This window comes from Salvelinus fontinalis, chromosome 24, assembly GCF_029448725.1.
Source record: "Salvelinus fontinalis isolate EN_2023a chromosome 24, ASM2944872v1, whole genome shotgun sequence".
Taxonomy (NCBI): Eukaryota; Metazoa; Chordata; class Actinopteri; order Salmoniformes; family Salmonidae; genus Salvelinus; species Salvelinus fontinalis.
Window position 1 is genome coordinate 26,288,344 of NC_074688.1, and position 13,244 is coordinate 26,301,587.

The following is a 13,244-nucleotide window of genomic DNA, read 5'->3' on the forward strand; positions in this document are numbered from 1 at the left end:
TCAGATCTGTAGTCACTCAGGGGCAATAGTAAGATCTGAGTGGACTGACAAATCATCCTTTTCTGTTCCGTAGGTTAGTTTTCAGAATGTGCCTCGATGTTTGTAGTAGGCTAGGTCATACTGCTGAATAAAATCAACACCTGTTTGATGAGAAACAAATGTAGCTGTGTTTACACATGACAAAAACCCAAACTGCTTCAGCTATGACCTGCTGGGCTCAAACCTTAATGATGTAGAACTACTAACCCATCTACAGTAGATGTATTAATGTTTACTGCTGAACAGAATAGATTACAACTGTGTGGTTTTATGTCTTGGGTGGATCTGGAATGAAATTGACTAAATCAGTAATAAGTCAATAATTTAAAACAAAGGTCCATTCACAAACAATGAAGTAGTAATGGATTTTCTGACTGTGTGCTAATGGAAGTTCAAACCCTTTACTCTATACAAGACTGATACCGTTTGTTTGTCGCAATGGGTTCTACAGGTGGCTATGGAGCGAAAGTTGGAGGAGCTGGAGGCAAACTTCCATTTGGTACAGAAAGTTTTTAATATGTAAATGTTTTAAGTAGTGTTCTGCATGTATGTGTAATTGTACATGTGTGTGTAGTACAAGCAGTACGGTACAGTAGATGGTTCTCTCCACTTGTTTCAGGATATGGGGGCTTTGGTGGTGGTGGTGGAGCAGGCCTTCCTGGTGGAAAAGGTGGTCCTGGATCCAAGCCTGGATACCCCATTGGAACTGGTAGGGAATCTGAGAACACTTACACAAATATATGGGAAAATATGTTTAAGAGCACTCTATTACATAAATTAATTTGAATTGAGAACTGTAACTAATGTTTGTGTTCCCCCACTCTCTGCAGGTGTTGGGACAGGAGGTCTTAACCCGGCCCAGGCTCAGGCTAAAGCTGCTAAATATGGTAGTGATCGCTATCACAGGGCTACTAAAACTGGGCTTTTTGACACAGTGTTAACTTCAACTACTAACTCTTGAAATGTTTACCCTCAGGTGCTGGTACTGGTTTGGGTGGTGTGCCCGGTGCAGGTGGAGCTTACCCTGGAGAGGGAGGAGCTTACCCTGGAGTGGGAGGAGCTTACCCTAGAGGTGAGGGGAGAAAGAGAGTGTGTGATAAAGACACCTCTGACCTTCTACTGGACAGTACCTGACAGTTTACAGTACCACCAAACAAAACTACTAGACAGGACAGCCACAGTTGACATTAATACTATTCAGAGAATACAAGTGAAAGAGAATACAAGAGAATATGAGAATACAAGTGAAACATTTAGCTTTTTGTTATCTATACTGACAGTGAGAGTATATCTAAAGATTTTCAGAGTAAGGCCAAGGGTCAGGCAGATCTTTTTTAAATTAGATTTATTTTACATTTTTTACATTTCAGGATATAATCCTGCTGCAGCCAAAGCTGCTAAATATGGTAAGAAATATCACTCAGAACAGCAATATCAGAGTTTTAGCTAATAAGACTAATTTGAGTCGTTTTCTTGTGACTCTCCACCGTAGGAGTCCCAGGAGGTGCAGGTCCAGGTCTTGGATCAGTAGCAGGAGGAGCAGGAGGAGTACCTGGAGGTGCAGGTGGCGTCCCAGGTCTTGGATCAGTAGCAGGTGGAGCAGGAGGAGTACCTGGAGGGTTATCCGGAGGAGCTGGAGGTACATATGAAAGTAACTGTACAACATCAAAATCTGATAGGCCTCTTACCGTGAGTTTAGTTACGTCAGAATTCTGTTTTTTTGTGATTGTAGTTTGACTATAAAAATCTGGTTTTCTAATCTATAAACTTTTGCATTTCAGGGTATAACCCTGCTGCGGCCAAAGCTGCTAAATATGGTATGAAAGATCTCTCAAAACAGCAATATCAGAGGTGGTACATACAGTTGAAGTCGGAAGTTTACATACACTTAGGTTGGAGTAATTAAAACTCATTTTTCAACCACTCCACAAATTTCTTGTTAACAAACTATTGTTTTGGCAAGTCGGTTAGGACATCTGCTTTGTGCACGACACAAGTAATTTTTCAAACATTTATTTAACTTATAATTCACTGTATCACAATTCCAGTGGGTCAGAAGTTTACATCCACTAAGTTGACTGTGCAAGTAGAAGGGGAAAAAAGTAAGGAACTTGTATGTCGGCCCTGTATTAAAGAACAAAAATGGTTAAAGAAAAATGTGATAAATAAAAACATATACCAATTTCATTTAAGGACCAAAAAACTAACAGCTGTGCCATACAAATTGCAAAATAGTTGGGAAGAGATTTTCGATGTACCCATTCCATGGCACATGGTTTATGAATTGATACGCAAAACAACGCCGGATTCAAAACTTCGAATTTTTCAATATAAATTACTGTACAAAATTCTTGCAACTAATAGAATGTTATATATATGGGGTATACAATCTTCCCAGCTCTGCAGATTCTGTTGTGAGGAGGCAGAGTCATTAGATCATTTATTTTGGTATTGTCCATATGTAGCTCGTTTTTGGTCACAGGTCCAGGAATGGCTGAAGAATTGCAACATTTGCCTAAAACTAACGCTACAGATAGCAATACTAGGGGATTTGAAAAGCCATAGTCAATCAATCAATAATATAATAATTATTTTGGCAAAGATGTTTATTTTTAATTTACAATCTGTAGAAGCTATGAGAATAGGAAGGTTCAGGTCTTTTGTGAAGCATCACAGCACAGTTGAGAAATGTATGGCAAATAGAAATCCGAAATGGATGATGTTGGAAGATAGATGGGAGGGGTTGGGTGGAGCTGAAGGGTGGGACTAATAACAAGATAAACAATATAGGGCATACGGGATCTGTGAAATGTGTATAGGTGCGGAGCTTTTGTGAAATAGCACAGTTACAAGTGGAAATAAAATTGGATGGACAACAGAAATAGAGGAAGGACTAAGAACAAATAAGAGAGAACTATTGTAAAGTGGACTGTGTCTGTAAGATAGGTATAAGATGTAGAAATTGAAGGTAAAAGCCAAAGTGTTTATAAGTTTACTCCAATTGGGGGATTGGTGGTAGGGTCGCGGGGAATAATAATAAAGGCATATTCTTTAAAAAAGTATGTATGTCTATATAGGTATGTGTATGTATATATGTGTATATGTATGCATACGTGTATGGATATATATATTTACCCAAAAAAATATGGGGGAATGGAAATGATGCAGACAATTACATTGGAAGCAACATTCTTTCCGCAATACTAAGCTGATCCACCCCTAAAAAAAAAAAAGAAAAAAAAAAAAGAAAAAAAAAAAGTTGACTGTGCCTTTAAATAGTTTGGAAAATTCCAGAAAATTATGTCATGGCTTTAGAAGTTTCTGATAGGCTAATTGACATAATTTGAGTCAATTGGAGGTGTATCTGTGGATGTATTTCAAGGTTTACCTTCAAACTCAGTGCCTCTTTGCTTGACATCATGGGAAAATCAAAATAAATCAGCAAGGAGGCCTACAAAGCCTGATTCAGTTACACCAGCTCTATCAGGAGGAATGGCCCAAAATTCACCCAACTTATTGTGGGAGGTTGTGGAAGGCTACCCGAAACGTTTGACCAAAGTTAAACAATTTAAAGGCAATGCTACCAAATACTAATTGAGTGTATGTAAACTTCTGACCCACTGGGAATGTGATGAAAGAAATAAAAACTGAAATAAATCATTCTCTCTACTATTATTCTGACCTTTCACATTCTTAAAATAAAGTGGTGATCCTAACTGACCAAAGACAGGGAATTTTTACAAGGATTAAATGTCAGGAATTGTGAAAAACTGAGTTTAAATTTATTTAGCTAGGGTGTATGTAAACTTCCGACTTCAACTGGAGATTTTTTTATTTCTGTTAACCTTTAAAGGGGCAAACAGCAGTTGCTACATCCATTTTTAGACTTTTAAATTAATTATATATACCCATTGATTCTTGAAGAATAGAACTTAGCTTAGTTGAACTGCTTAGCTTAGTTGAACTGTCATACCATCAGAATTCCAAATATAAACTTGTTTAACTCTTTTGTTTGTAAACCTTGTAACTGCAAAAAAATACTGCATAGCCTCAGAACAGAGTTAAAACGATTATGTTGATATCATGGATGGTCAGTCTAGCGCTGTCTATAAATTTGAGAGTGCTTACAGTTCTCCAACCCCATCCCTCAGCTTTTAACCAAAAAAGTGTTAGGGTTGGTGCTTTGTTATTGTTTGAACTGCAGATCATCCCTTTAACTAACTGTTCTTATCTTGTCTTGCCACACAGGAGTTCCAGGGGGTGCAGGAGCAGGCCTAGGAGCTGGAGGATTTGGTGGAGTACCAGGAGGAGGAGGAGGAGGAGGTGTACCTGGGGCAGGAGGTGAGCCTAAAAGTATACTACACAGTGAACACTACTCTCATCTCAGTAGTGTTGCTCTTTACTGTGTGTATATATTAAGGACGTTATTCAGATATGATATTGTGAACTAGATGGTTATATTTAGCAAATCTATAATAATTTTTCGACTATAAAAATCACAAGTGATTAATGTTTTGCATTTCAGGATATAATCCTGCGGCAGCCAAAGCAGCTAAATATGGTAAATAATCACTCAAACAACAACATCAGAATTGGTTCATTGATTGAATTTATGCTGAAATGTACTTCCACTATTATCTCATTTAGTTCCACTGTTAACTAACTGAAGTTAGTTAGACATGCCTCAGAAATCCAATGGTTTTCTCGTGTCCCTCAACACAGGACTCCCAGGAGGAGGTGCAGGCAGGCTCCCAGGTGCTGGCTCAGTCGCAGGAGGAGCAGGAGGAGTACCAGTAGCTGGGGCTGAAGGTATAGAAAGGAGCACCATTGGGGTGCAGGATGTAATGTAGTTTGACTTTACTGTATGTGTACTGTAATGGCTTGGCGGAATTTCCTTTTTAATGTATTAATGTTTTACATTTCAGGATATAATCCTGCTGCGGCCAAAGCCGCTAAATATGGTAAGAAACGTCACTCGTAACAGCAACATCAGAGTTGCAACATTGGTTGTAACTCATGCTGAAGTGTCTGTCCACTTTTAACTAAGCCTTGTTTTCATGTCAACCTTCAACACAGGAGTTCCAGGAGGAGCAGGTGCAGGGTTAGGAGGAGCTGGAGGTAGGCTATAGTAACCAAACACCTATAGATTTAACTCATGTATAGTCAGGCCCAAAATAATTGGCACCCTTGATAAAGATGAGCAAAAAGACTGTATGAAATAAATAATATAAATATTGAGCTACAGTTGAAGTCGGAAGTTTACATACACTTAGGTTGGAGTAATTAAAACTCGTTTTTCAACCACTCCACACATTTCTTGTTAACAAACTAAAGTCTTGGCAAGTCGGTTAGAACATCTACTTTGTGCATGACACAAGTAATTTTTCCAACAATTGTTTACAGACATATTATTTCACTTAAAATTCACTGTGTCACAATTCCAGTGGGTCAGAAGTTTACATCCACTAAGTTGACTGTGCCTTTAAACAGCTTGGAAAATTCCAGAAAATGATGTCATGACTTTAGAAGCTTCTGATAGGCTAATTGACATCATTTGAGTCAATTGGAGGTGTACCTGTGGATCTATTCCAAGGCCTACCTTCAAACTCAGTGCCTCTTTGCTTGACATCATGGGAAAATCAAAAGAAATCAGCCATGACCTCAGAAAAAACATTGCAGACTCCCACAAGTCTGATTCATCATTGGGAGCAATTTCAAAACGCCTGAAGGTACCACGTTCATCTGTACAAACAATAGCACGCAAGTATAAACAACATGGGACCACGCAGCCGTCATACCGCTCAGGAAGGAGACGCGTTCTGTCTCCTAGAGATGAACATACTTTGGTGCGGAAAGTGCAAATCAATCCCAGAACAACAGCAAAGGACCTTGTGAAGATGCTGGAGGAAACAGGTACAAAAGTATCTATATCCACAGTAAAACGAGTCCTATATCGACATAGCCTGAAAGGCTGCTCAGCAAGGAAGAAGCCACTTTCCAAAACCGTCATGAAAAAGCCAGACTACGGTTTGCAACTGCACATGGGTCGTATGTTTTGGAGAAATGTCCTCTGGTCTGATGAAACAAAAATAGAACTGTTTGGCCATAATGACCATCGTTATGTTTGGAGGAAAATGGTGGAGGCTTGCAAGCCAAAGAACACCCTCCCAATCGTGAAGCACAGGGGTGGAAGTATCATGTTGTAGGAGGGGCTGGTGCACTTCACAAAATAGATGGCGTCATGAGGAAGTACAATTATGTGTATATATTGAAGGAACATCTCAAGACATCAGTCAGAAAGTTAAAGCTTGGTCGCAAATGGGTCTTCCAAATGGAAAATGACCCCAATCAAACTTCCAAAGTTGTGGCAAAATGGCTTAAGGACAACAAAGTCAAGGAATTGGAGTGGCCATCACAAAGCCCTGACCTCAATCCTATAGAAAATGTGTGAGCAGAACTGAAAAAGCATGTGCGAGCAAGGAGGCCTACAAACCTGACTCAGTTTTCAACCGCTGTCAGAAGAAATGGGCCAAAATTCACCCAACTTATTGTGGGAAGCTTGTGGAACGCTACCCGAAACGTTTCACCCAAGTTAAACAATTTAAAGGCAATGCTACCAACTACTAATTGAGTGAATGTAAACTTCTGACCTACCGGGAATGTGATGAAAGAAATAAAAGCTGAAATAAATCATTCTCTCTACTATTATTCTGACATTTCACATTCTTAAAATAAAGTGGTGATCCTAACTGGCCTAAGACAGGGAATTTTTATAAGGATTAAATGTCATGATTTGTGAACAACTGAGTTTAAATGTATTTGGCTAAGGTGTATGTAAACTTCCGACATCAACTGTATATTCTCAAAACAATTATATTGTTTTATGTTAATAGAATTGCTCAGAGAAAGAGATTTTGTTTAAAGGTAATTCAGACAAATCTTTAAAAGATAGTGATCAAAGGTATTGGCACCCCTGTTTTCAATGCTCCAGCACCCTCCCCTTGCGAGGATAACGACATTGAGCCTTTTCCAAAAATATTTTCTTAGATTGGACATTTGGAGGGAACTTAGACCATTCCTCCATGCAGAATCTTTCCAGATCCATGATATCCTTCATCTGTGTTTATGGACTGCCCTCTTCTATTCAAACGATAGATTTTCAATGGGGTTCAAGTCTGGAGACTGAGATGGCCATTGCAAAATGTTGATTTGGTGGTCAATTAAGCATTTCTTTGTGGATTTTTATGTCTGCTTGGGATTATTGTCTTGCTGGAAGATCCACTTACGACCAAGCGTCAGCCTCCTGGCAGAGGCAACCAGGTTTTTGGCTAAAATGTCCTGGTACGTGATAAAGTTCATGATGCCGTTGACCTTAACAAGAGCCAAAGGACCAGTATATCATAAAAAATTTGGTGAGGTGCTTTTCTGCATATGCTTCTGTTTTTCAATGCCAAACCCACCAGGGGTGTGCATGGCCAAAGTGCTCTATTTTCATGTCAAATGACTATAGCACCGCCTGGAGTTTGATTAACAGCATTGGCACTTGGATTGGAACCGGTGCTATGGTCAGATGACATGAAAATAGAGCTCTTTGGCCATGCACATCAATGGAGGGTGTAGTGTTGAAAACAGAAGCATATGCAAAAAAGTACCTCATACCTATAGTAAAATATGGTGGTGGATTTTTGCTATCTTTGGCTAGACAATAATCCGAAGCACTAATCAAAATCCACAAGGAAATGTATAATTGACCACAAAATCAGCATTTTGCAATGGCCATCTGTCTCAGCATTCGAACCCCACTGAAGACCTGTGGTTTAAATTGAAGAACACAGTCTATAAGCGCAGACAAAGGATATTAAGGATCTAGAAAGATTCCATATGGAGGAAAGGTCTAAGATCCCTCCCAACATGTTCTCCAAGCTCATAAAACTCTGTGTCGTTATAAAACTCTGTGCCGTTATAAAACTCTGTGCCGTTATAAAACTCTGTGCCGTTATAAAACTCTGTGCCGTTATAAAACTATGTCGTTATAAAACTCTGTGCTAGAGTATTGAAAACAGAGGTTCCAATAATCTTTTTATTTGATTTGATTACTTGTTAAACAAAATCTAATTCTCTGAGCAATTGTATTAACATAAAATAGTATAATCCCCACCATTTTTTGGAGCATACATCATAGCTGAGTATTTGTTGTATTATTCATTTAATAGTATTTTTTGCTCATCTTTATCAAGGGTGCCAATAATGATGTACCCCACTTTATATTATGCCAACCACTGGGCTCTCCATGAAGCTGTTATGAAGGTGATGTGCCTTGCTCAAGCATACCCCAATCTGAGAGTTTGTAACCAGTGCAATCCTTGTACATGCATTATAATACTGTATTGTCTTGACTCCTATCAAGTGCACTAACCTGGATTGGCACTGCAGCTTTAAACTCAATGTAGCAGATTTCTTTAACACCATCACCATTTTCATCATCTCTGAACAGGATATGGAGCGGGAGCCAGGCCTCCCTATTACGGTGAGGATAACTAACCAAAACATCCCAAAGCTGCCCAGGCCACAGCCTTTACAATGCTGTTAAAACACCATCACTCACTGAAGGGCTTCGTTCATTGGCTTAGTCAGCTCCAACTCACATTGGCCTTATTTTAATAATAGAAATGATCATATAATGTACTGTATGGATGTCACCCTCACTGTAGGTGTTCCAGGGGGTGCTGGATTTGGGGGAGCAGGAGCTTTTCCAGGGTCTGGAGGTAGCTTATCTAAGTATTGCACTATAGCATCTCACGCTTGTAGCAATTTCATGAATTCATTCATAGCATTAACTACTGCTTGAGGAGACTGAAATTCATGGTAAGACAAATGTTCATTTGAATCATAAAGATGTACAGTAATTTCTACCCTCCAGTCACTGTGCTGTCTACTGCTACTTTATGGGGCTAGAAATGCAGTTGTCAGGAGGGATGCTGTAAATTAATTGAATTATTTTCTATTTTAGGATACAATCCCGCCGCCGCCGCCAAAGCTGCTAAATATGGTTAGAAAAATCCCTCGATATTAGGCCAGTCTCGTTCAGTGTTTGTACAATTGTTGAATTTGAAATCCAATGGTTTTTCTTTTTTCCTCGACCATAGGGGTCCCAGGAGGTGCAGGGGCAGGCCTAGGAGCTGGAGGTCTTGGAGGAACAGGAGGGGTACCAGCAGGAGGAGTTGGGGCTGGAGGTAAGTCATGAGGCTTGACTTCTCCAATGCTTTCACACTGTTTTGTATGCTATTGCATTATGGGGCTTGGAAAGTGTGACTTTGAAAATCACGTTTTGAATCTATTAATTTATTTCATTGTAGGATATAATCCCGCCGCTGCCAAAGCTGCTAAATATGGTAAAAAGAAATGTGACAAGTCTACTGTATCTTTTCAATTGTTAAGTTAGCCATGACTTAATGGCAAAATACTAACATTTTCTATCATAGGAGTCCCCGGAGGTGCAGGAGCAGGCCTAGGAGCAGGAGGAGTACCAGGAGGAGGAGGGGTACCTGGGGCTGGAGGATATAATCCTGCTGCAGCCAAAGCAGCTAAATATGGTAAGATCACTCAAAACAACAACGCTAGTCTCATTCAGTTTTGGTTTATGGTATACATTACTTTGAAATACAATCCTTTTTTCTACAACAGGAGTTCCAGGAGGTGCAGGAGCAAGCCTAGGAGCTGGAGGACTTGGAGGAGGATATGGAGGAGCAGGAGGGGCTGGGGCTGGAGGTACCTCACCATAGTTAATGGGCTATAACTATTCAAATCAATTCTGATACCTTTTATTTATTAACTCAAATGTATTCACCAGGATATAACCCTGCTGCGGCCAAAGCTGCTAAATATGGTAAGAAACGTCACTCTGAACTGCAACATAAACTTTGGTGCATTGGTTGAATTTATGGTAAACGTTTTGTCCATTGTTGCTTTCTGACCCTCCACCATAGGAGTTCCCGGAGGTGCAGGAGCAGGCATAGGAGCTGGGGGAGCAGGAGGAGTACCAGGAGGAGGAGGAGGGGGGGTACCTGGGGCTGGAGGATATAATCCCGCTGCGGCCAAAGCTGCTAAATATGGTAAAATCATTCAAAACAGCAAAATCAGAGTTGGTACATTGGTTGAATTCATGCTGACATTTCTGGTTTTGAAATCATATAAACCATGTGAACACACAGGAGTTCCAGGAGGTCTAGGAACAGGCTTAGGAGCAGGAGGACTTGGAGGAGTACAGGGAGGAGTACCTGGAAGAGGAGCAGGGGGGGTACCTGGGGCTGGAGGATATATTCCTGCTGCAGCCAAAGCAGCTAAATATGGTAAGAAAAATGGACATTGGTTGAATTCATGGTGACATTTCTGTACATTTTGGTACATTATCAAATTTCTGTAAATGTCTGTACATTACCATGTGTCAACTCATGACATGCCCTCTCCTGTGTTATAGGTCAGGGGGCTGCTGGTGGGCCACGGAGTGGATATGGTGGCGTGCCTGCTGGAGGATATCCCAGGTCTGGGGGTACGTACACCAAAGGGGATGCCCATGTGGGATGGAAGGGTCTGGGTGGAAGTAAGGGCAGTGTTCACACATACATTATGTATTTGTTCTTATGTACAGCACATCTATATGTAGTTGGCAAACTTTGCATAGGGGTAGAGTTGGTTCTATATAGGTTTAAGCAGTGGAGTTAGATAGTTGGGTTGAGCAGAGGGTTGGTTTTAAGGTAAAATGGGGTACATTGCCTTATAGTGCTACTAGGTTGATGATGTTCCGTGCTTTGATTGACAGGCTATGGGGGATATGGAGGGGCAGGAGCTGGAGGTACGTTTCCAATGATTCCAATTTTATATAATATCATGAACTGATAAACATAAGCATAAACCGGTGTTAGTAATACTACTGTATTATGAGGCTTGGGGAGCAGGAGTGATGTTTTTAATTTATTAAATTTTTCAATTTCAGGGTATAATCCTGCTGCGGCCAAAGCTGCTAAATATGGTAAGAAGAAGAGTAATATGTCTATTGTATCTTAAGAGGTTCTGAATGGAGACATTATTTCAAAATAATAACATTTTCTTCTTGCGGAGTCTCAGGAGCTGGAGGAGCAGGCCTAGGAGCTGGAGGAGCAGGCCTAGGAGGAGCAGGAGGAGTACCAGGGACTGGGGCTGGACCAGGATACGGAGGTTTGCACCAGAAATTGAAATCTAATGTCATCTGGAAGAGTTAATACTGTTGGTTATGATTGGGGAGCTTTGGTCTGTCTTATCAAACTATTTATGAGGTCATTTATAAACATTGCTATTTGTTTTGTATTGCAGGCTATGGAGGATATGGAGGGGTACCAGCAGGAGGGGCTGCTACTGCAGCCAAAGCTGCTAAATATGGTACATTATCCTCTCCATGATTTTGAAAAATGTATTGCCTAACCTTTGTATTAATATACTGTACTGGGCCTCCCGAGTGGTGCAGCGGTCTAAGGTACTACATCACAGTGCTTGAGGCGTCACTACAGACCCGTGTTCGATCCCAGGCTGTGTCACAGCAGGCCATCACCGGGAGACCCATGAGGCAGCGCACAATTGGCCCAGCGTCGTCTGCTTTAGGGGAGGTTTTGGCAGGCCAGGATATCCTTGTCCCATCGCATTCTAGCAACTCCTTGTGGCTGGCCGGGCGTGACTTTGGTCGCCAGGTGTACAGTGTTTTCTCCGACACATTGGTGCATCTGGCTTCCGGGTTAAGCGAGCATTGTTTCAAGAAAGAGTGCGGCATGGCAGGGTTGTGTTTCGGAGGATGCATGGCTCTCGACCTTCGCCTCTCCCTAGTCCGTACGGGAATTGCAGCGATGGGACAAGACTGTAACTACAAATTGGATATCACGAAATTGGGGAGAAAAAGGGGTAAAAGTAAAAATATACAGTACCAGTCAAAAGTTTGTAAACACCTACAAATTCAAGGGTTTTTCTTTATACATTGTAGACAAATAGTGAAGACATCAAAACTATGAAATAACACATATGGAATCATGTACAGTAGTAACCAAAAAAGTGTTAAAAAAAGTAATAAATATTTGAGATTCTTCAAAGTAGCCACCCTCTGCCTTGATGACAGCTTTGCACACTCTTGGCATTCTCTCAACCAGCTTTATCAGGTAGTCAACTGGAATGCTTTTCCAAAAGTCTTGAAGGGGTTCCCACATATACTGAGCACTTGTTGGCTGTTGTTCCTTCACTCTGCAGTCCAACTCATCCCAAACCATCTCAATTGGGTTGAGGTTGGGTGATTGTGGAGGCCAGGTCAAATCAAATCAAATGTATTTATAAAGCCGTTTTTACATCAGCCGATATCACAAAGTGCTGTATAGAAACCCAGTTTAAAACCCCAAACAGCAAGCAATGCAGATGTAGAAGCACTGTGATTAGGAAAAACTCCCTAGAAAGGCTGGAACATAGGAAGAAACCTGGAAAGGAACTTGGCTCTGAGGGGTGGCTGGTCCACTTCTGTCTGTGCCGGGTGGAGATTATAACAGTACATGGCCAAGATGTTCATACGTTCATAGATGACCAGCAGGGTCAGATAATAATAATCACAGTGGTTGTAGACAAGGTAGCACGTCCGGTGAACAGGTCAGTGTTCCATAACCTCAGGCAGAACAGTTGGGACTGGGAACAGCAAGGAGTCATCAGGCCAGGTAGTCCTGAGGCATGGTCCTAGGGCTTAGGTCCTCCGAGAGAAGAGCGAGAGAAAGAGAGAGAGAGAATTAGAGGGAGCGTACTTAAATTCACACAGGACACCGGATAAGACAGGAGAAATACTCCAGATATAACAAACTGACCCTAGCCCCCCGAGACATAAACTATTGCAGCATAAATACTGGAGGCTGAGACAGGAGGGGTCGGGAGACACTGTGGCCCTGTCCAACGATACCCCCGGACAGGGCCAAAAAGGCAGGATATAACCCAACCCACTTTGCCAAAGCACAGCCCCCACACCACAAGAGGGATATCTTCAACCACCAACTTACTACCCTGAGACAAGGCCGAGGATAGCCCACTAAGATCTCCCCCACGGCACGAACCCAAGGGGGACGTCAACCCGGACAGGAAGATCACATCAGTGACTCAACACACTAAAGTGACGCACCCCTGATGCAGAACTCCATCACTCTCCTTCTTGT

The 13,244-nt window shown here is 41.3% G+C and overlaps 1 protein-coding gene across 9 annotated transcripts in view; it reads left to right on the plus strand.

Moving 5' to 3' along the window:
- Positions 1-13,244, plus strand: part of LOC129822558 (elastin-like) — a 117,926-nt gene that overhangs the window by 73,601 nt on the left and 31,081 nt on the right. For 7 of the 9 annotated variants that reach the window (XM_055880871.1, XM_055880876.1, XM_055880877.1 and 4 more), the window contains exons 13-39: positions 491-538; positions 659-748; positions 870-926; positions 1,016-1,111; positions 1,410-1,445; positions 1,532-1,678; positions 1,821-1,856; positions 4,288-4,380; positions 4,565-4,600; positions 4,762-4,848; positions 4,965-5,000; positions 5,116-5,157; positions 8,534-8,566; positions 8,751-8,804; positions 9,050-9,088; positions 9,186-9,272; positions 9,396-9,431; positions 9,522-9,632; positions 9,724-9,807; positions 9,890-9,925; positions 10,026-10,151; positions 10,251-10,388; positions 10,517-10,588; positions 10,859-10,891; positions 11,033-11,068; positions 11,158-11,253; positions 11,389-11,454. In XM_055880871.1, coding sequence (XP_055736846.1) covers positions 491-538; positions 659-748; positions 870-926; positions 1,016-1,111; positions 1,410-1,445; positions 1,532-1,678; positions 1,821-1,856; positions 4,288-4,380; positions 4,565-4,600; positions 4,762-4,848; positions 4,965-5,000; positions 5,116-5,157; positions 8,534-8,566; positions 8,751-8,804; positions 9,050-9,088; positions 9,186-9,272; positions 9,396-9,431; positions 9,522-9,632; positions 9,724-9,807; positions 9,890-9,925; positions 10,026-10,151; positions 10,251-10,388; positions 10,517-10,588; positions 10,859-10,891; positions 11,033-11,068; positions 11,158-11,253; positions 11,389-11,454 — 1,851 coding nt within the window. The remainder of the gene's footprint in view (positions 1-490; positions 539-658; positions 749-869; positions 927-1,015; positions 1,112-1,409; positions 1,446-1,531; positions 1,679-1,820; positions 1,857-4,287; positions 4,381-4,564; positions 4,601-4,761; positions 4,849-4,964; positions 5,001-5,115; positions 5,158-8,533; positions 8,567-8,750; positions 8,805-9,049; positions 9,089-9,185; positions 9,273-9,395; positions 9,432-9,521; positions 9,633-9,723; positions 9,808-9,889; positions 9,926-10,025; positions 10,152-10,250; positions 10,389-10,516; positions 10,589-10,858; positions 10,892-11,032; positions 11,069-11,157; positions 11,254-11,388; positions 11,455-13,244) is intronic. The other 2 variants (XM_055880872.1, XM_055880873.1) reach the window with 2 other exon arrangements.